Raw genomic sequence first — 21,046 nt, 5'->3', positions numbered from 1 at the left:
ATAAGACAGACCATCAGGGGAGGGGATCAAATGAGGGGGTAGGGTTGAGACTCTGGTCATGGGGGATTCCATTGTTAAACATATGGGGAAAGTGTGTGGAGGAAAGGGAACCAGGGTAGAGTGTTATCCAGGAATTAGGTTAAGGCAGATGTTGAGGGAAGTAGAAGAGAAGGAGGAGGGAAAGGAGAAGGTGGTAGTGTTTCACATTGGTACTAACAGCGCAAGACAAGCAGATATAAGTACCAACATATTTGGGGATGTGTGGGGTCTGGTAAATGCAGCACGGTGAAGTTTAAGGAAGCAGAAATTATCAGTGGAATACTGTGTAGAAGGGATAATGACTGGAAGGTGATTGGGGATTTAAATGAGACTATGGAGTGGGAATGTGGGGAAACTAGGAGTGAGATTTCTAGATCCTACTGGGTGCTCAGGAGATAGGGATCTGCACTCAGATGACTTTCACTTAAACTGGAGTGGTGCATATAAGCTAGGACATTTGTTTAGAATGGTTATAGGGAGGTACATTCAGGGAAACGAGGTGGCCTAGGGGCGGTGATAAGGTAACAGAGAACTGGAAGTCAAGTAGGGATGACATAGAAATGTTTGTCCTGAACTGTAGAAGTATTGTAAAGAAAGGAATTGAATTAAGTAATTTAATAGATATATACTTACCAGATATTGTAATAGGAGTTGAATCATGGCTGAGAAATGATATAATGGATGCAGAAATGTTCTTACGGAACTGGAGTGTGTATTGTAGTGATACGATAGGAATGGTAGGAGGTGGGTTATTAATTCTGGTGTAAGAAGAATTCGTAAGCTACAAAAAGTTAAAGATGAGAAACATGAAATTCTAGGTGTAAGGCTCATTTCTAAAGATAATAGGTAACTTGATGTCTTTGGAGTGTACAGACCAGGAAAGGGTAGCACTGACACGGATTCAGAATTATTTGATAAGATAATCAACTATGTGGGAAACGACATGGAAAGGAATGTGATTGTAGCGGGCAATTTCAATTTACCAAATGTCAATTGGGAAGGTAATGCGAACGACAGGAAGCATGACCAACAAATGGCAAATAAGTTAATAAAGGAAGAGCATCTAATTCAGGAAGTGATGGAACCAACTAGAGGGAAGAATATTCTGGATGTGGTGCTGGTAAAACCAGATGAGTTCGATAGAGAAACCGAAGTATTAGATGGTATTAGTGATTACGAAGTTGTTTTTGTGGTAGTTAAAAATAAATGGGAAAGAAAGGAAGGTACTATAATTAGGACTATTAGCGTGTACCATATGGCTGATAAAACAGGCATGAGGGAGTTTTTAAAAAGTAACTATGATCGATGGAAAACGGTAAATAAAAATGTAAACAGACTCTGGGATGGGTTTAAAGCAATTGTTGAGTAATGTGAAAATAGGTTTGTACCTTTAAAGGTGGTAAGGAATGGTAAAGACCCACTATGTTATAACAGAGAAGTAAAGAGACTAAGAAGGAGGTGCAGGTTGTAAAGAAATAGAGTTACAAGTGGCTGTGGAAGTGAGGAGAAATTGAAGGAACTTATAAGGAAATTGATCTAGCAAAGACGTCAGCTAAAGATAACATGATGGCAAGCATAATTGGCGGTCATACAAATTTTAGTGAAACATGGAAGAGTATGTATAGGTACTTTACGGCAGAAACAGGTTCCAAGATGGACATTCCAGGAATCATTAATGAACAAGGGGAGTGTGTATGCGAGGATCTTCAAAAGGCAGAAGTATTCAGTCAGCAGTTTGTAAAGATTGTTGGTTATAAGTATAATATCAAGATAAAGAAGGTAAATGAAATGGCATATGTCTTTTAGTGCCGGGATGTGTCCGAGGACTTCAGCTCGCCAGGTGCAGGCCTTTTGATTTGACTCCCGTAGGTGACCTGCGCGTCGTGATGAGGACGAAATGATATTGAAGACGACACATACACTCAGTCCCGTGCCAGGGGAATTAACCAATTATGGTTAAAATTCCCAACCTTGCCGGGAATCGAACCCAGGACCCCTGTGACCAAAAGCCAGCACGCTAACCATTTAGCCATGGAGCTGGACATACCGGAGGTTGACTAGTATAAAGAAGTACTAAAATTTTTCTATGACAACAATGACATTTACAGTAAGATATAAAATTTGAAAACTAGAAAAGCAGCTGGAATGATAAGGTTTTGGGGGATATACTAAAGACAGTGGGTTGGGATATAGTACCATATCTGAAGTACTTATTTGATTATTGTTTGCATGAAGGGGCTATACCAAATGAATGGAGACTTGCTATAGTAGCCCCTGTGTATAAAGAAAAGGGCAATAGACCTAAAGCTGAAAATTACAGGCCAGTTAGTTTGACATGCATTGCATGTAAGCTTTGGGAAAGCACTCTTTCTAATTATATTAGGCATGTTTGCAAAATTAATAACTGGTTTGATAGAAGGCAGTTTGGGTTTAGGAAAGGTTATTCCACTGAAGGATTCCAGCAAGATATAGCAGATATCCTGGATTCAGGAGGTCAAATGGACTGTATCGCGTTTGACATATCTAAGGCATTTTATAGGGTAGATCATGAGAGACTAATGGCAAAAATGTGCAGTTGGACTTGACATAAGAGTGACTAAATGGGTGGCTATGTTTCTAGGAAATAGAACTCAGAGAAATAGAGTAGGCAAAGCTTTATCTGTCCCTGTAATAATTAAGAGAGGAATTCCTCAAGGCATTATTATTATTATTATTATTATTATTATTATTATTATTATTATTATTATTATTATTATATTTTAATGATATGTGTAAAGAAATGGAATCAGAGATAAGGCATTTTGCAGACGATGTTATTCTGTACAGTAATAAATTATAAGATTGTGAACAACTACAAAATGACCTCGATAATGTTGTGAGATGGACAGTAGGCAATGGTATGATGATAAACAGGGTTCAGAGTCAGGTTGTGAGTTTCACAAATAGGAAAAGTCCTCTCAGCTTTAATTACTGCGTTGATGGGGTGAAAGTTCCTTTTGGTGATCATCGTAAGTACCTAGGTGTTAAAGTAAGGAAAGATCTTCATTGGGGTAATCACATAAATATGATTGTAAACAAAGGGTACAGATATAAAGAAATAAATGAACTGGATTAAAGCCACTATATATATGTATTTATTTAATAATAAAGCCAAGCTTCCAGCTTCCTTTGGAGAATTTCTTTGCTCACTGTCAGAGGCAAAACTTCACATGTCCTGATGAAGGCCAATGCAATTTGGCTGAAAGCTTGGCTTTATTATTAAATAAATATATATAGTGGCTTTAATCCAGTTCATTTATTTCTTCATGTTAATACAATGAGCCACAAAAACCTATGTTCATTAAAGGGTACAGATCTCTGCACATGGTTATGAAGATATTTAGGGGTTGGAGTAAGGATGTAAAGAAGTGGGCATATAAGTCTCTGGTAAGACCCCAAATAGAGTATGATTCCAGTAAAAAATGAAATGGCGTATGGCTTTTAGTGCCAGGAGTGTCGGAGGACATGTTCGGCTTGCCAGGTGCAGGTCTTTTGATTTGACGCCCGTAGGCGATCTGTGCGTCGTGATGAGGATGAAAGGACGATGAAGATGACACATACACCAGTCCGCATGCCAGCAAAATTAACCAATTATGGTTAAAATTACCGACCCTGCCAGGAATCGAACCCGGGACCCCTGTGACCAAAGACCAGCATGCTAAGTATTTAGCCATGGAAACGAACATGGTTCCAATGTATGGGACCCTCACCAGGATTACTTGATTCAAGAACTGGAAAAAATCCAAAGAAAAGCAACTTGATTTGTTCTGGGTGATTTCCGGCAAAAGAATAGCGTTACAAAAATGTTGCAAAGTTTGGGCTGGGAATATCTGGGAGAAAGGAGACGAACTGCTCGACTAAGTTGTATGTTTACAAGTAATTAATCTCATTATTGTGACCGTATTGAAACTTAGTATGTTAAAAAAGATTGATTGATTGATTGATTGATTGATTGATTGATTGATTGATTGATTGATTGATTGATTGATTGATTGATTGATTGATTGATTGATTGATTGATTGAAGACAACCAGGACTTGTTCAGTTGGTTTTTGAAGGAAGTGTAAGCGGTAAGAATGGTAGGGATAGACCAAGGTATTGTACCAGGAACTGTTCCAGCCCTGTACATTGTTTTATAATTGCCCAAATATATGGAAAAGGGACGGCGATAATGTGTTCGCATGCCCGACATCTTGTGTGGGCGCGATACAAAGATCCTCGTGGCAAGCTGGACACGTTACGAGCAATGAACCTGCAGTGACATCACTGCCACATGTTATACGCCTTTCTCTCGAATGTACTGGAAGGAAAATGTCTTAACTTTTTAGCCGATAAAGTTACGGAAATGAGACATACATCATCGTGTAGCTCATGTTCTGAACGTAAACATACGTCAGTTTCAATAAAATCCATCACTGCATTCAAGAGATACAGGCGAGAAAGGAATCACACTTCCCCCAGTGACGTGGCAAGCAACCTTGGGTCGTATGGAATATAAGCAGCGGACCAGACCATAGCAATTCAGTTCGCATTCTTCACAGCTGGCTCGCATGTCATGCTGCACGTGACGAGTCGAACTCGGTATTCATACTGCCGGACATCGTAATACTTACATAATTTCGACGGCAAGTTGAAACTTAGTTTCTGTGAATACCAGCGAATAACTTATAAATTGTGGGACTTGCAATTCGTCAGACATTCAAACTTAGGAAATTAACGTGTGTACAATTTTGGAGTCATCAGACTTGTAATATTTTGCCAACATTTGGACTTAACAAATACCTCCATTTTCGTGTGAATAACTATAACAAGCTTGAAGTTGGCACAGCTACTTTAAATTGTAATGATCTTGAACTATTTCTGCTTAGAATACCGTGAGTGTAGGTCGCAACACATTGGCTATTTTTGAGTATTATCAGAGCCTAGAACACTTCAATTTGTGCCGAAAGACTGTTCGCGTATCGTCATAACAGACTGTACCATTTTAAACAACCCGTGTGGATAGACTGTATAATGAACTTCGTAATTCAGTGATATTGTGAAGTGTAGGACTCATACATGAATACTTGTAGAACTGTGATAGTGAGAAAGAACATTACAAGATATTACGAGAGAGAGCCATTTATTTATTTTTTTGTTGTGAAATTGAGCCATAACAAACTGTTCTTCGAATGAAAGTTATTTTTGACAATACAAACAGTGTGCAGTAAGTGTCAAGATGAACTGTGCAGGGAAGTGTATTTTCTCATCATAGTGATATACGATAATAAACAGTGCTCCGACGTATTTCTCATCCAGTGAATGGTGATTATTTATGAGACAGTGATAATCAGTTCTAACAGTGCAAAATCAAATGGTGCACATTTCAACCTAGTCAGTTGGACTTTCTCATGTTAAAGCCACTCTTTTAGTAACATGAGAAATCCTGACTCGAGATGACAGAGATCACATAAAATCAGCTTCATGGTCCGTATCGCACTTCAATAGATTCACAATTAAGTATTTATTTATTTTCCACCTAGTCGATACAATGATTGCTTAAGGCAATTTTTAATGGTCAAAAGTGGTACATGTTTCGTTTTTTTTGTTTTGTTTTAATGTTGTCAATCTTATGTTAATTTTAAGGACACTTCCTCTAAAGCATTACTTTGTCAATTTATATATTTTTCATCTAAACAGTGTTATGTGGCTGTAATATACAAAACATGTACCACTTTTGACCATTAAAAATTTCCTTAAGCAATCGTATCGACTAGGTGGAAAATAAATAAATACTTATTGTGAACGACAGAGATCGACGGAGATTTGATGCAGATCAACGTGGACTTGGTACTACGAGGGACAGTTCCAGGGACGTGGTACTATGGAACATCGTGGTGTTTGCTGATAGTTGAGTTCCAGATTGCTGCTTGCAGAGCAGTATTCAACTGTTCGAGTTCAACAAGATGGCGGATGTCAGGTGATATCAGTGCTTTTTCCATTCAAAAACATAATTCTAACTTTGAACAGAACTTTTATAAACAGTGTCATTACTGACAAAGAACATTAAAGGCTCACTTACTTAATATTTTTACTTGGAAAATTAACGCTTTACAACTCTTAAAGTAAAGACAGACTTTCAAATAACTGTGTGCTCTCGTAATGTCGTATTTTCTCACTTGTTGGAACTTTAAAATATCAGTTGAGTGCTTCATTCATAGTGGAAGTGTATCATAAACTCTCAGTTTACAATATTTACTTAAAGTGTACAATAATTTACAAAAAAAATACAATAATCGGAACTTTATGCTAGAGATCAAATTTAATTTCAAGTGTTTCATATTTGAGTCTGATGTGTTTACAAGAAGGAATTACCAAATTTACTTTATTTAATTTATGTACAAAGCGTAATCTGAAATCGCAAGTGCCAGTAGAAAAGACTAGGATTTCTTATTTACTTACAACATGCTTTATTATTAATTTATGCCATGGAAGTTATAATGGACATAACTGATTGAGAAAGACATTATTCAGTCGACTTTTACTTGATTAACTTGATTTTACGATATTCTGACCAAATCTGATCCATCCACCTTCTCATTCTTCCAACTGGTCTCTGTCAACTTCTCTTTCTAATTCCCTCCTTGCTAGCCGTTCCTTTCCCATTCTTTTTACATGTCCGAATTGTCTCGGTCTTGCTTTCTGTATGTTCTGTACTAACGATTCTATATTTAGTTCTTCTCTGATTTTAATATTTTGAATTCTATCTCTTCTTGTCTTTTTAACCGATGATCTTAAAAATTTCATTTCTACTGCTTGGATCTTCCTATCTTGTCTCTTATTACTTACCAGCGTTTCTAGTCCATATGTTACAATTGGTATGAAATATTATATATATAATGTTAATTTCGTTCTCTTGGGTATTTTGTCACCCCATAAAAGCTCTCTGACTTGATGATAAAATGTTGGACCTTTACTTAGTCTGTTTTTAATTTCAGAGTTGATTTCATTACTTCCATTAATAATGCTACCCAGATATGTAAACTGTTCTGCATTCTCTAACCGTTCTCCGTCTATATTCACTTGGCTTTCTCTTTTTCTCTTTTCCACAGTGCATGACTACGGTTTTCTTTTTACTAATTACCAGGGGTAGAAAAAAATAGAAATAATTCAGTAGCCAGCCCCTTTTTATCAGGAGCCAGCACATTTTTTTTTTTTTTCAAATATACATCATAAAAACCACAGGTTAGTCTAGGATAAAGTTACGTATTGTTTTAGAAATGTGTCCGTAAGTAGTCTAGTCTTAATTCATAGCAGAATGGAATAGAAACAATTTATATTTTAAGAAATACTAACCCAAATACTCACCAATCACCTTCAAGGTCAGCGTCTTTTGAAATTACACTACATGTGCGTGTTTGATTCCCCACCAAAATACCAAAGATCATTACATTTTGTTGCATCAAAGTCCTTTAAAGATGGTCCATTCAAAAGATTTCATCAAGAGATCACTTAAGTTCTTCACGGCAAGTTTGCTTCGCAGTTTGTGTTTAATAATATTCATTGTGCTCAACCCTCTCTCACATGATGAGGTCGATACAGAAATTTTTGCCACTATACTGAGGAGCTTTCCTAAAATCTGAAATAGTCCTTTCACAGTCCGCGACTTTTCAAGTAGATCACTCGGTGGAAGACCTTTCCCGACTACTTTGAACTCATACCACTCGCTCAGTATGTCTTCTACGTTGTTCTCAATTTGAAAGTGTTTTGAAAAATGAGTGGTAAAAAACTGTATTTCACTGTTGTCATTGTTTTCCTAATGGCAAGGAATATGTGTGAAAAACACCAGCGGCACATTGAATATCTTCATTTTGAAGAAATGTCTTTCAGAAAGTTAATTCCACTTGCCAAAATATGTTCCTTGTCGCTCGTGAAATTCTTATCTGACACACCTGATAACTCTATTCCACTGAAAACTTGTGAAAGTGTTGTAGCAGAAACAAACATTTCTTCCATTGGGCACTTGGTGTTCTGAAGTTGCTGCAATGAATTAATTGCATTACTTACATGCACTCTTATCTGACTTAAAATCAGATAATGCCTCTGAAATACAAGTGAAAGTCTTTTGAATATACTCAGATAATCATACAAGAAATGAATTGTGATGACAAATTTGAAGTTCTTGATCTTTAGCAGACCTTTATCCGTGATTCCTTCTTCACCTTTCATAAATATTCTCGAAATGCACCACTAGGCATTCCCAGTCTTTGACAACTGCATGCATAGCATTTAGTTTGCCAGATATTTTTGTTACCAAACCATTACGAACACCAATCATACATGGTGCTCCATCAGTCCGTATACCTATTAGTTTTGTACTCATGAAGAGTTCTTCAAGCCCTAACTGAAGCAATTCTGTTTCTAGAGCTTCCATATAGCCATCACTTGTTGCATCCTCGAATGTCACAATAGAAAGAATGTCTCCTTCAACTTATTATCTTTTAAAAACGAATGTAAAGTATGAGCTCCTCATCATCAGATTTATCTTTTCATCCGTCGACTAAGATACTGACATATGAACTTTCCTTAATTTCACATATCGAATCTTCACGAAGATCTGAGGCAATGTATGAAATAAATTCTCTGCATTGTTTATCATGTTCACACACTTCTCTGAATCAGTAACATTCAACTTGCTTAACAATGCAACTAAAACCAAACCCATGGCACAACAGCACCAAAGGACCGTGGCCTACCAAGCAACCGCTGTCCAGCCCGAAGGCTTACAGATTACGAAGTGTCGTGTGGTCAGCACAACGGATCCTCTCGGCCGTTATTATTGGCTTTCTAGACCAGGGCCGCTATTTCACCGTCAGATAGCTCCTCAACTGTAATCACTTAGGCTGAGTGGACCTCGAACCAGCCCTCAGGTGCAGGTAAAAATCCCTGACCTGGCCGGGAATCGAACCCGGGGCCTCCGGGTAAGACGTAGGCACGCTACCCTACACCGCTGGGCCAGCTTAACAATGCAACCAAATCTTCAGAATCAGTGCAGGGTCTGTTATTTTTGCAATCTGATAAGATGCCATGAACAATGCATTCGTATGCTGTAACATGTTAGCATCCATTTTCTTTACGCACTTAGCTAAAGGTGCACATTCGGGATTTTTCATGAAACTTTCAGCTTCCTGACATTTCAAGTGAGAATAGGATTTTTTGCGTTTTTTTAAGTTTCCAGTTTAAATGGTCCTGAAAATCCAGATACAACTTTAGAATTTTAGTCGGAAATACTAGGAAATTTACTGCACAATTCACACTTCGCAATTCCTTCTTCATAGCACAGCCACAGCAATAATTCAAGCCACGATTGCTGAAATTTCCGTTTGCCTGACAACTGAAATTTCGACGTATTTTTAATGTTTGATTTATCATTGTCTTGAACACCATAAATTTCACACTGGTCATTGTAGTCCTGAACACTACAATCGGCACTTCCACCAAGTGTTTCCCCACATTCACTCGCTTCTGCATCACTTTGTGTTACATTTACGGCCTACTTACGAAGAAATCTGAAAGAGTACACTGTTTTTACTCTTATCAGTCAATTTGTGCGGCTTTGTTCATTTCATTTTACCAATTTTCTCAAGTATAACACAGAAACATAAAACACGTAATGGACTACAAAAAATCACCAGCTTTAAATGGCTTCCGAGTTTGCGGACCTCGTTGTCTGATGCAAGGTTGCCAGTTTCTAAAGTGCAAGCGGTTCAATACAAAGATGTATGTAGGTGCTGTAATTAAATTAAAAGTACCGAGCTCGATAGTTCCAGTACCGGGCGAGTTTGCCGTGCGCGTAGAGGCGCGCAGCTGTGAGCTTGCATCCGGGAGGTAGTAGGTTCGAATCCCACTATCGGCAGCCCTGAAAATGGTTTTCCGTGCTTTCCCATTTTCACACCAGGCAAATGCTGGGGCTGTACCTTAATTAAGGCCACGGCCGCTTCCTTCCAACTACTAGGCCTTTCGTATCCCATCGTCGCCATAAGACCTATCTGTGTCGGTGCGACTAAAGCCCCTAGCCAAAAAAAAGATAGTTCCAGTCGCTTAAGTGTGGCCAGTATTCGGGAGATAGTGGGTTCGAACCCCACTGTCGGCAGCCCTGAAGATGGTTTTCCATTTTCACCAGGCAAATGCTGGGGCTGTACCTTAATTAAAGCCACGGTCACTTCCCTCCCAATCCTAGGCCTTTCCTGTCCCATCGTCGCCATGAAACCTATCTGTATCGGTGCAACGAAAAGCAATTTGTAAAAAAAAAAATACAAATGATGTTCAGTGAAAATACAAGAATTGATAAACTGTCATTCCGTACGTTTTAAATGAAAAGAATTCATTCCACGGGAATTTATCAGCACTGCTTTGGCGGCAATAGTCACTTTTGTTCTGGCGCCTGACATCAGGAGCCGTCATCATCATGGCAGGATATTTAGACACACCCTCCCTCTGCTTGAGCCTTTCAAAACTAAAGATTTTCACTTTCCTTGAGCTCAGTGTATTGCGGAGTATTGTGAACAGGATTATAGGCTCAGTGATAAAATTGAACGCTCACAATGCTACTGCGTGCCCAGTTTATAATCTGTTCTAATACTACTTCGTACACATGCATTTTTTCTGACATCCTAAAGAGAAAATAAGTGGCTAATATTATTATAAAAGGCATATATCTACCTGCAAATATTCACATTATCATAGGAAGCCAATATAATATTTTGGATGCAGAAGTCACATGTACATATCACTGCTTCACTTGAATGTTTCATCTTAAAATGATTCAGTTTTCATGTAAAACACAATGAGCACACCAAGTTATTTATGACTACTTTAGAAGTAAATAGTACACTAGCTTCATTAATAATTTCACTCATCAATTCTAAAAAGTAAACAAATAAAGTCCTCTTTTTAAGAAACGTCATCTGACTACCACAAGTTACAGATTGAGAAGAAGCATATTTTTTGCGCGGGATCTTCGGGAAAGCATACACTACAAGAAAGAAAAGGACTTGTCTATAATATTAAAGGATGTACCAGTAGAACATACTGGGCACACGAAGTTATTCAAGACTCTTTTATAATTCAATTATACAGTAACTTAATTATCATTTCATTCCCAGATTCTCAAAGAATCAAAGGTGAGCGGAACTTCTGACGACACGATGAGTTCGGCTCTATGAGCCGAGTAACAACGAATATAGCCGATAACGGCTCATGAGTGTCAGTCGCTAGACATCCTCTTTGCGCTAGACGGAATTCCGCTAGTCACGGGAATGAAGGCGGTAGTGTGGAATTTCTGGAATTATTTAACGTTGTATTACTCTGCATTTCTCCACAACTTTGGTTTGATTCTTGTACTCGGCTATCGATAACTGATCATCTGTAATATAACTCGATTTGTTATATGTCCACATGAAAGGCTATTTGTTTGACGGGTAACAACGTCTCATAACCGCGAGGCAGCTCTCGCGCAGAACTGAAACGTCAAGTTCCAAGGTACGAAGCGCCATTTACAGAATTCCAAGACTGCCAAAAGCGGTGAAAATGTTTATTGCAGATATTAGAATATATGAGGTACAGTAAACATGCGGAACACCATAAGTTACGACTTGCGACTTTACCACATAAGGGAACACTGGATTTTGGAAAATAAATTTTCAAGACCGAATTTGAATTCGGTCACCAAATAAAATTTTTTAGGTGCCATGGCGACTGGGCGCCTGGTATTTTTCAACGCCTACTAATTACCATTCCAAACTCCTTCAGATTTTCATTCCAAATGTCCAGTCTCTTTTGTACTTCCTTTTCTCCTTTTCCCCAAATCACCATATCATCTGCAAATACCAAAGCATTCACTTCATTACTACTGATACTCTGTTTTACACATTGTATGATTTCATCCATCAATATAATAAACAATAATGGCGACAGTGTACTTCCTTGCTTGATACCTTTTTTGGTATAAAATATTTCAGTCACCACTCCGGTGCCAAACACGGTTTTTATATTGTGCTTGTGAAGGACCTTGTTTGACATCCGAGGTTGAAATTTCACATGATTATAGCGGGGCCACGAACCTACTACACTGGCGTAGCCGGGAGAGATATGATACTCCCACGTGGCGCATCCCAGGTGGCGGATAGGGGGGTCCTAACCGGCATGCCGGCGGACTTGAGGGAAATAAAATACCTCTTGCGGACCAAACACACTACCCCCTACAGGTGGGGGACGCACATGTAGAATACACCCACGGTATCCCCTGCCTGTCATAAGAGGCGACTAAAAGGGGCGACCAAGGGATGATTAAATTAGAACCATGAAACTACTTGTAATTAGTACCATCACGTAGGGAACAGCATGGGTCGCATTTACTTGCAAGTAGTACCACTATGTTAGGTACGCAATAGGTTTGTGATTATTAGCGACATTGTGTGAATCAGGATGAGGATCTTACAGTACCTGTGATTTGTACCCTATATGAGCAACACCATGGTTCTGCCTTGCCTATGCTTAGTTTCCACTGTGTGAGGAATACCACGGGATAGTTCGGGTCCCTGTGGTTAGTCCACTTAATGTGAGGAGCGCTATAGGTTTGTGTTGCCTGTAAATAGTGCCGCAATGTGCAAAACACCATAGGTCTGTATTACATGTGCACATTACACTAGCTGTGAATAGTACCATAATGTGTGGAATACCGCGAGTCTATGCTACTTTTGATTAGTACCGCCAAATGAAAAATAGCATGGTTCTACTTTCCTCGCGATGTCCCATTATGAGGGGCTGATGACCTGGATTTTGGACCCGTTTCGACTACAGGCATAATCGATTCAGCATCGTGCTATAGAAGCAGTCCCTTGGTCAGTAATACTATTGTTTTGTGCCAGCTTCTGTGCATGTGAGGCACTGTGGTTCGGTTCCACTGATCGTTAAATTCATATCCGTCGTCCATCGTCCTCATGCTTTGAATTCTGGTCAGTGGAGGATTTTGGACTTTTAATTTGTCATACCATTTCGTCTCATTTTGTACCATTAAGGGCCGATGACCTCAATGTTAGGCCCCTTTAAACAACAAGCATCATCATCATAATCATCATCACATGTTTTAGATATTCAATAAAAAGTTGTTTAAAACAGTATATCCCAAAGGGGTTTTGACTGGGATGGGGTGGGGGTAGGGGGTAAAGCCTCGTGACAAAAATATTCATTTCTCTGAAACCCTGTTCTCCAACTTGTATCAACAACAGCTAAATATTTAAAAGGTTAAGGCAAAGTTTATGGAGAGGCACACAGATAACAGCTTAGGGAATAGTATTAATTTCCTTAATACACACCCAGTATTTATTTCCTTTTCTTAATTTCATAATTGAATGTGTTCCACTTCATAAATAATATTTCTACACAATTTGGGTTTTGTTAAATGTTTGTATGAATGTATTAATGAAACTTATGATACTTTTGTATTCTTATTCTCTCATTGTTTATACAAATAGGCTTTTATTTTCTTCTCCTTTTCAGGTAAAGCAAAGGATGTAGATAAGGCACTGGGATTGTGGACAAGAATGCAGGAAGAAGATGTTCAACCTACAGATCAATTTCTAATAGAACTTGGTAACCTCCTGCAAAAGGAAGGTAGAGAAGTGCCCTTTGTAATACCTAGCATTTCAAAACCACCAAGTCCACCTTCAAAACCAATGGAATCTGTACCTACTGCTTCACCACCATCCTCAGAAACTCAGCAGTTGAAACAAGCCTTAAGAAAGGAGAATTATCAGAAAGCATTGGAGATAAAACAGAGGTGAATATATGGTTGAAATAGGATTTTACTTACATAAAATTATGAACACAACCTAATGTAACATAGTAATTCAGTGTGGCATCAATACAATATTTTAATTACTTTTCCAAGGAGGTATTTTGCTTAAAATGATCAAACTTATATAACTTCATTAAAAGATGAGAACGTTATTGAAAAATGCTTTAAGCTACCTATGTCTACCTAAGAGTCTTAGCTGAAAGGATCTTGGAAGTCATTTTTGGTGTTGACTCATTCCTGAGTATTGTGAATCCCGTGCTCATATTATGTTCTTAAAATCAATTAATTTCCTTTGACCTGTTCATTGAAAAGAAAGTAGTCAATGTGGGTCGCTCTGTCTCCACTGTAGTGTGTGATAAGTTGCCTCTGTGGTGGAGGAATATTCGACTCATGATCTCAAGTTTGACTGTTCGATTCTTGAAGTTGATTTTTAAAGGGCGGTCAAAATCTTGGCACCTCATGCATTGTATTGGTATGTTAAAGATCTCTGGTGGTGCAGTCAGTGTTACCTGTCTAGATAAAAGTAACTTCTCGATAGAATCTTCCTCCTCATCAAGTTTGTTGACATAAATCCCCTTTCTAATATTGTAACTGAACTAGCTCTTGCCATGCAGATATACTTGAACTCTGCGTTACAAGTTATTGGGCTAGATTTGATAATGGTCATAAGAATGGGCTTAATGCAGTACCAACCCCAAATAATTAGGAAAAGCCCACAAAGTAGGTATGGATAATGCATGCCTAAAATATAAGTTGTGCGCTATGTATTTTTGCTGTAATTGTATCATAACTTAATTTACAATGATGTATAGCAGCCAAGTCATGAAGTATATGAATATCAGTCATCAAAGACAGGAGGAGATTAACTGTTGAAATGAGACACGATGACAAACACAAAATGACAAGAATGAATCCTATATCACACTGCTACCATCACAGAAGGCCTCTCTCCTTGTTGGTCTTAGAGGATTCGATCCTGGGATCCCGACCGCCTTTCAATCCCGTCGATTTCGGGATTACGTTTTCGGGATCCTGGGATTTTTGGGATTGACATCATTTTTAAAAATTTGCAAAATAGACTGCGTGAAGGGAAACTCTCAGTGCGTTATTTATGCGTCTTTTCGGCGTGTAAATGCCTGTTCTCGTTCAGCGCATGAGTTCATCCCCTATGTGAGTGAAAGTCTCACTACAATTGCATGCGTTAGTACATTACCTCTCCCATGTGAGTGAGATGAGTGAGTGCCTTCTTGAAGTTTAGCGTCAAAAAGGCGCTTACAGCTTTGAATAATCCAGTGCAGTTGGAAGAGTCTGATTTCGAGCTCATCGATGAAATTATTAAAGTCTTGGCTCCAGTCAAATTAACTGTAGAAGCACTCTGTCGCACTGATGTGTATTTATGCACAACTGGTGCTGCCCTAGAGTTTCTTTTTAAGCAGTTAAATGACAATAGCTCCAAGTTGGCTTCTAAATTCAAGATACATTTACAAAAGCGCATGAAAGATCGCCGAAGAAATGAGTTGAGTGGCGTATTATGCTACCTACAAAATTCTCATAGTGACAATGTGGCGTTGGTGTTCGATGATGAAATAAAGCGTACATTTTCAAGTCTGAGCAAAGTCCTGATAAAATACACATTGACATTGTTTCTTTAATTGAGAGATTAAATGGTAAAAAAAGACGAAGAGGAAGAACAAAATATGCAAGTCGAGCCTTCAAATACAGAAAAAAGTGATTTGACGCTCAAAGAAAAAACTTCAGCTGGAAATAGAAAACAGCATGAAAATTATGTCTCGTGAAGCATTAAATGAAAATGAATTTTTCAGAATTGTTAAGAAAGAAATGAACCTATACGAGTCTTCAAATTCTACTCGGAGCTATAACCTAGAACAGGCTTACAGGTATTTACTAATGATTCCTCCAACTTCCATCGAACCTGAACGTGCTTTCTCAGCAGCTGCATATATGTGCAGCAAATTGAGAAGCAGGTTTGGTGATGAGACACTGGACGCATTGTTATTTCTCAGATCATATTTTTGCAGTTCAAACTAGAATGTTGCTATTAAATTAGTTTTCTTTATATTTACGAGAAATGTGAAATGTGACTGGTTAATGTTATTTTTAAATACTTTTTGCTAAGAAACTTACTACAGTACCTACTTATTATGTTGTTACATGAAAATCGTCTATTTAGTCTATGTTCAGAGAGATTGTTATTAATTTCGAAAGTTTATTTGCATAGTTTGTTACATAAGGGTTTTTTAACTTTATGCAAGTTTAAAGAGATCTCACTGATTCTTGAAAAGGAATAATTTTAACCTAGAGACTGAGTGATTTTAAATTTGGTTAGTCTGACTCTAAGTCTGATTAGTTAGAGTGATTAGATTAGCTAGGTGTATACCGTAAAATGTTTATTTTGTCTAAATTTTCATTTTCTGATTAAACAGCTGATTTCTGTGAGAATTTCTTATTTTTTTATTTGTAACTTTCAATCCCGGGATCTCGGGACTGACCAAGTGTAATCCCGAAATCCCGGGATTAGAAATAAGGGTCGGGATCGAATTCCCTAGTCTCAGATCTTTCAGAACAGTATTACCCTGCTTTTATGTTCCCATATTCAACGTTTTCCTGCTATTTACAGCATTTTTTGTTAGTACCCTCAAATTTCCTATGCTCGCAATGTATTAAAATCCTCAAGTTTAATTTTGCGACATATTATGCTTCCTGCTATTTACGCCATGTCAGACTGTTCAAGAGGTGAGATAATCAATGTAAAATGATGTTGCAACTAACCTAAAACGCTTTGAATAACCACGGCATGATGACCAAGTCAAACAACCCTGATCTATCTCATAGCACGGAACTACCACTTTCCCTCAGAGTTGGGCATGTGGTGACACTTGACCCACGCATGTTCATTCTTTGAGAAGCTACATTGGTGTACAGTCATGAAGTCGTCATGTGATTCAGTGTTCGTCTTGCCTGAGTTCATCACGTTTTATGCTTGCTTTTGTTGCTGTTGAAGTTGTTAAAGTTATTGTTGCTGATTAGTCTCTTTCACTTCTGTTATTTGTTACGTATTTTGTTCCTGTTATCTGAGGCAAAGTCGCTAGAGTCATTTGCCGGAGTTTTCTTGTTGTGTTGTTTGTTTATGTTCGCACATATACTTTTTTAATCCTCCTTTGTTATTGCTTTATTGTTAGTGTTTGCTTTTCTGGCTAATAATGGTGAAAATAGAAGGAAAGGGAAACTTTCACTATGGAAAAGAAGATTCGAATCTTGGAAAGAGTTGATTAGTTCTGCTGAACACGTATTGCATTGATACACTTTCTGTATATACGTTAAATACAATGGTGAGAGGAAATATGGAGAGAGAGAAAAAAAAAGGAAAAAGAAATATGCATCATATTCCTAATACGAGGAATTAGAAAAAATAGTAAAAAGTTGGTTTGAAACTTTTAGAGCCATGTGCTCTTAAGGGAAAAGGCGCGTAAAGTGGCAAATATTGTATATGCTATGGCATTATCACCACAGGACAGTGTAATTATTCTACCAGATCAGTTGATGTTACCGACTGTTGGTGAATGAAATGAAATTGCAAGTTCCATATATTGATTAGGGTTGAAACCGTCATCTCCTGAATGCGAGCTTACAGCTATATGACCCATACCCCAGTCAACTCACTTGACGTTGCATTCACCTCATCTCAGCGGCACAGTCAGTTAGTACTTGTTTTTCTTTTCTGAAGATACAGAGTTAGATCCTGATGGAAATCTGTGGTAAATGAGGGTCTTTAACACATTCTAGTTGGGGCGTTTGAAATCTGTGCCAATCTTTCAGGTCTGGGGTTTCTGGAGTCTTTTCTTCTTTCCTCTGCAATCATTATAATTATTTGTGAGCTTGTTTTTGCATGAGATTGGCATGATTTTCTACATTAGTTCGGCATATAAATATCAAATACTGCTTGCAGAGATTATTTTCCTTTCAAAAGGTAATGACTATATTTTCATTAAAGCAAAAAGTCAACCCATGGGTGTTATACATCTTTTCTTCCAGGAACAAATAAAAAATGTAAATGGGGCAGACATGGTATTTTAGTTCAGAACTATCATCACATAAAAGACCCAAAATTACAATTGTGTCTCGCAGATCTCCACGTATCTCCAGAGTATTAATGGAGATAGATTTCTAAGATGGAAACACTCTGAAAATATCACACATCATCGACTTTGGCAATAGTATTGCCATCTAGCATGATGTAACTAACAAAAGCTTCATGGAATCTTATACTTCACTGAACGGCATGCATAGTTTGTTTTTTAATATCGTGTCAAAGCCTACTGCTCGACCAGAACATAATTTCTGCTGCTGTTGCTAGCTGTGTTTGCAATTGGACCCAAATATGTTAAATGTGACATCTCAGTGTTATTGCCTTCTGGCATTCTAAGAACTCTTTCAGGTCAAAATAGCAGTAAAAAGATGTTCCCCTTATTTCGTCGTATGTCATAACCGATCCCTTTGTATTTCTTTTTCTATTCAACTGAATTTTTTTACAGGCTGGTGTCCGAGGGTAAGGATAATTTGTCAGTCACAGACAATTCAGCACTCATTGAGGGTTTGGTAAGGGAGAACCAATTAGGTGAAGCTTCAAACTTGGTTGTGGATATGCTGGGAGCTAACAGTCATCCATTACCTCGTGTTTTTCGCTTCTTGCTTAACCGGCTAGCATTTGCTGGTGAGGTTGATGCCCTCGTTGCTATTGGCAAGTTATTAGACCCGGTAAGTAAACATTCCATAGTTACATTTTCCTTCAAGACTGAGTAAAATTTCAGCCTCTTTTCTTGTACTGTATTTATTTTCAAAGTGGATATTGCCTACCTCAAAAAATTTATGTCATGTTAACACTCTGATTTTTAATATATACAGATTACAACAGAAGTCTGTTATAGCGAAAATTCATAACAGCTATACTTGCTATAATGGATTGTCATTATATCCAATTTTTGTAAAAGGGCAGAAAAGATACCAAAAAAGAAATTGGTTTGAAATGGCAATCAGTTCATTCAAAACATGTGTTTTCACGGATGATTTCCATACTGTACCTTACTCATCAGCTATTTTCTCATTCCAATATGATGCTGTGTGAACGTGCATGTTCAGTTTGATTCTTAAAAATTGTAATATCACTCCAGAAGCTTCTGTGACAAACGTTTCTTATTCATGCGAGTTAACAACTGCTAAAGAAAAATATATAATTAGTCCACCTTAGTCAATACAACAAAATGTGCTTAAAGGAAACTAAGAAAAATCACATAGCAAATACATAACTCAAAATTTTTTATAAACTTTATATTTTATATTTAAGGCTAAGAAGGCCCACTGGGGCTGAAACATGTACCTGCTATGTGATTTTCCTTAAAGGTTCTGTTAAGACTCATTTTGTTGTATTGAATAAGATGGACTAATTATGAATTTTTCTTTACTGTACAGTCAGTATGAAACAGTCCAAATATGAGATTTTTGTGTTAACAACTCCTGTCGGCTACGTTATTTACACACATATTACATAACCATGCTCTGCTCTTTTGTTTCAAATTTGAATATATGTTTACACACGTCAATGGGTATTACCGATTGCCTTCAACTGCACCTTCGAATGTTGGCGAGAGATCTCACTAGTGGATGTAGTGCGAAATCGATACGGAAGATGATTGATCGTACTGTAATGTAAAAGCTGGAGTGTATTAAAAAAATAACGCACACTAAATCACTCCCACTTGTAATACTGGATTAATCAGTGAAAGGGTTCTCGTAACCATAGGATATTGTTGTTGTAACGTATGGCTTTATTTGGAAGTAACTCCAATACAAAATTGATATCTCTAGACAACAGTAATATACAAATAACATTAATAAAGTACAGAAGTATTAGGGAACAGAGTTTTGTTTCATCTTGTTTCTGGCTGTCCAGGATAGAGCTGGTAAATTGTCTTGTTTTGGTTGGGTTGGGTTGGGTTAAGTCATATGCACTGAAGTAGGTGTTTGGAGTCCATCACTGATCCAGTAATTTTGCAGATGCTACACTTTTCCGTTTGGTATATTTTTATTCTAGCTAGATGTGCAAGCTAAGCAGTCATGTCCTGTTTCCAATCTGAAGATCGCCACTGCTTCTTTCCTCCCATAGGTCATTTATTTTTTTCCATTTCTTCATTGTAGTAAGTTGGGGAGTTTTTCATCCATTTTTCAAGGGTTTTATTTGTGATTATCTTCTTGATTGAGTTAGCTGCCAGAGGTTTAATTCTCACTTAGATATCAGTGCCTTTTTTTGCTGGTTTAGCTGCCAATTCATTGCCTTCTACTCCTACATGTGCAGGGATCAATGTGTAAAGTGATGTTTCTCTTTATTAAAGTTTTAAATTTTGTTAATAGATGTTTAACACATTGAACGGTGGCATATGTGCAGACAGACCGCCATCTTTTGAACGTTTTTAAGAAATTGTAGAAAATAGTAAGTAGGTTGCAATTGTAACACATTTGCATCATCAACAAATAAGAGTGTCTGTTATACAGATTAAAAAGTTGCATTAAGATCTGCTGAATTCTTTTCACATTTACAACAACAACAACAAAAATGTCTGACAACAAAGTCTTGCACATAATGAGCTTGAGTGTGGAATAGTTTGAAGCATTCAGGTATACAAAGTGCTACAGAACTCACTGGACACCACCAGCATGTCTCTTTTCTTGTTACTTTCCCATTTTCTGCTTTTCCTTTATCTGCACAGACCTTGCAAGTGCACCTTGGTTGTGCTTTCTTTTCTGTTGGAGGAATCCTCTAAAAAAAATGCCATCCTAGCAATCTGTTGGAGGCTGTACTTGATCCTGGTTGCTGATGGACATCTGTTCCAGATTTTACTACAAGAGCTCTTCACCTAACTCAACCGTGAACTGTTACAGATGGCATTTTTTCTGGTACCTGCATCCCACATAAGACAAATGCATTTGGGATTGTCATAACATGAAGTTGGAAATCAGGGTCTGGATCTGAATCATCTACCTCTTCTTCTGAATCACTATCATCAAAAATCTCTTCTAACATCTCTACAATTCCACTTTCATTCAATGATCCACTCA

The 21,046-nt window shown here is 37.7% G+C and overlaps 1 protein-coding gene across 1 annotated transcript in view; it reads left to right on the top strand.

Moving 5' to 3' along the window:
- Positions 1 to 21,046, top strand: part of bsf (bicoid stability factor) — a 351,343-nt gene that overhangs the window by 283,429 nt on the left and 46,868 nt on the right. The window contains exons 16-17 of the mRNA XM_067153608.2: positions 13,618 to 13,897; positions 18,469 to 18,691. Coding sequence (XP_067009709.2) covers positions 13,618 to 13,897; positions 18,469 to 18,691 — 503 coding nt within the window. The remainder of the gene's footprint in view (positions 1 to 13,617; positions 13,898 to 18,468; positions 18,692 to 21,046) is intronic.

Source organism: Anabrus simplex, chromosome 9 (genome assembly GCF_040414725.1).
Source record: "Anabrus simplex isolate iqAnaSimp1 chromosome 9, ASM4041472v1, whole genome shotgun sequence".
Lineage (NCBI taxonomy): Eukaryota > Metazoa > Arthropoda > Insecta > Orthoptera > Tettigoniidae > Anabrus > Anabrus simplex.
The sequence above is the reverse complement of the archived record's forward strand: the minus strand, read 5'-3'. Positions and strand labels throughout refer to the sequence as shown.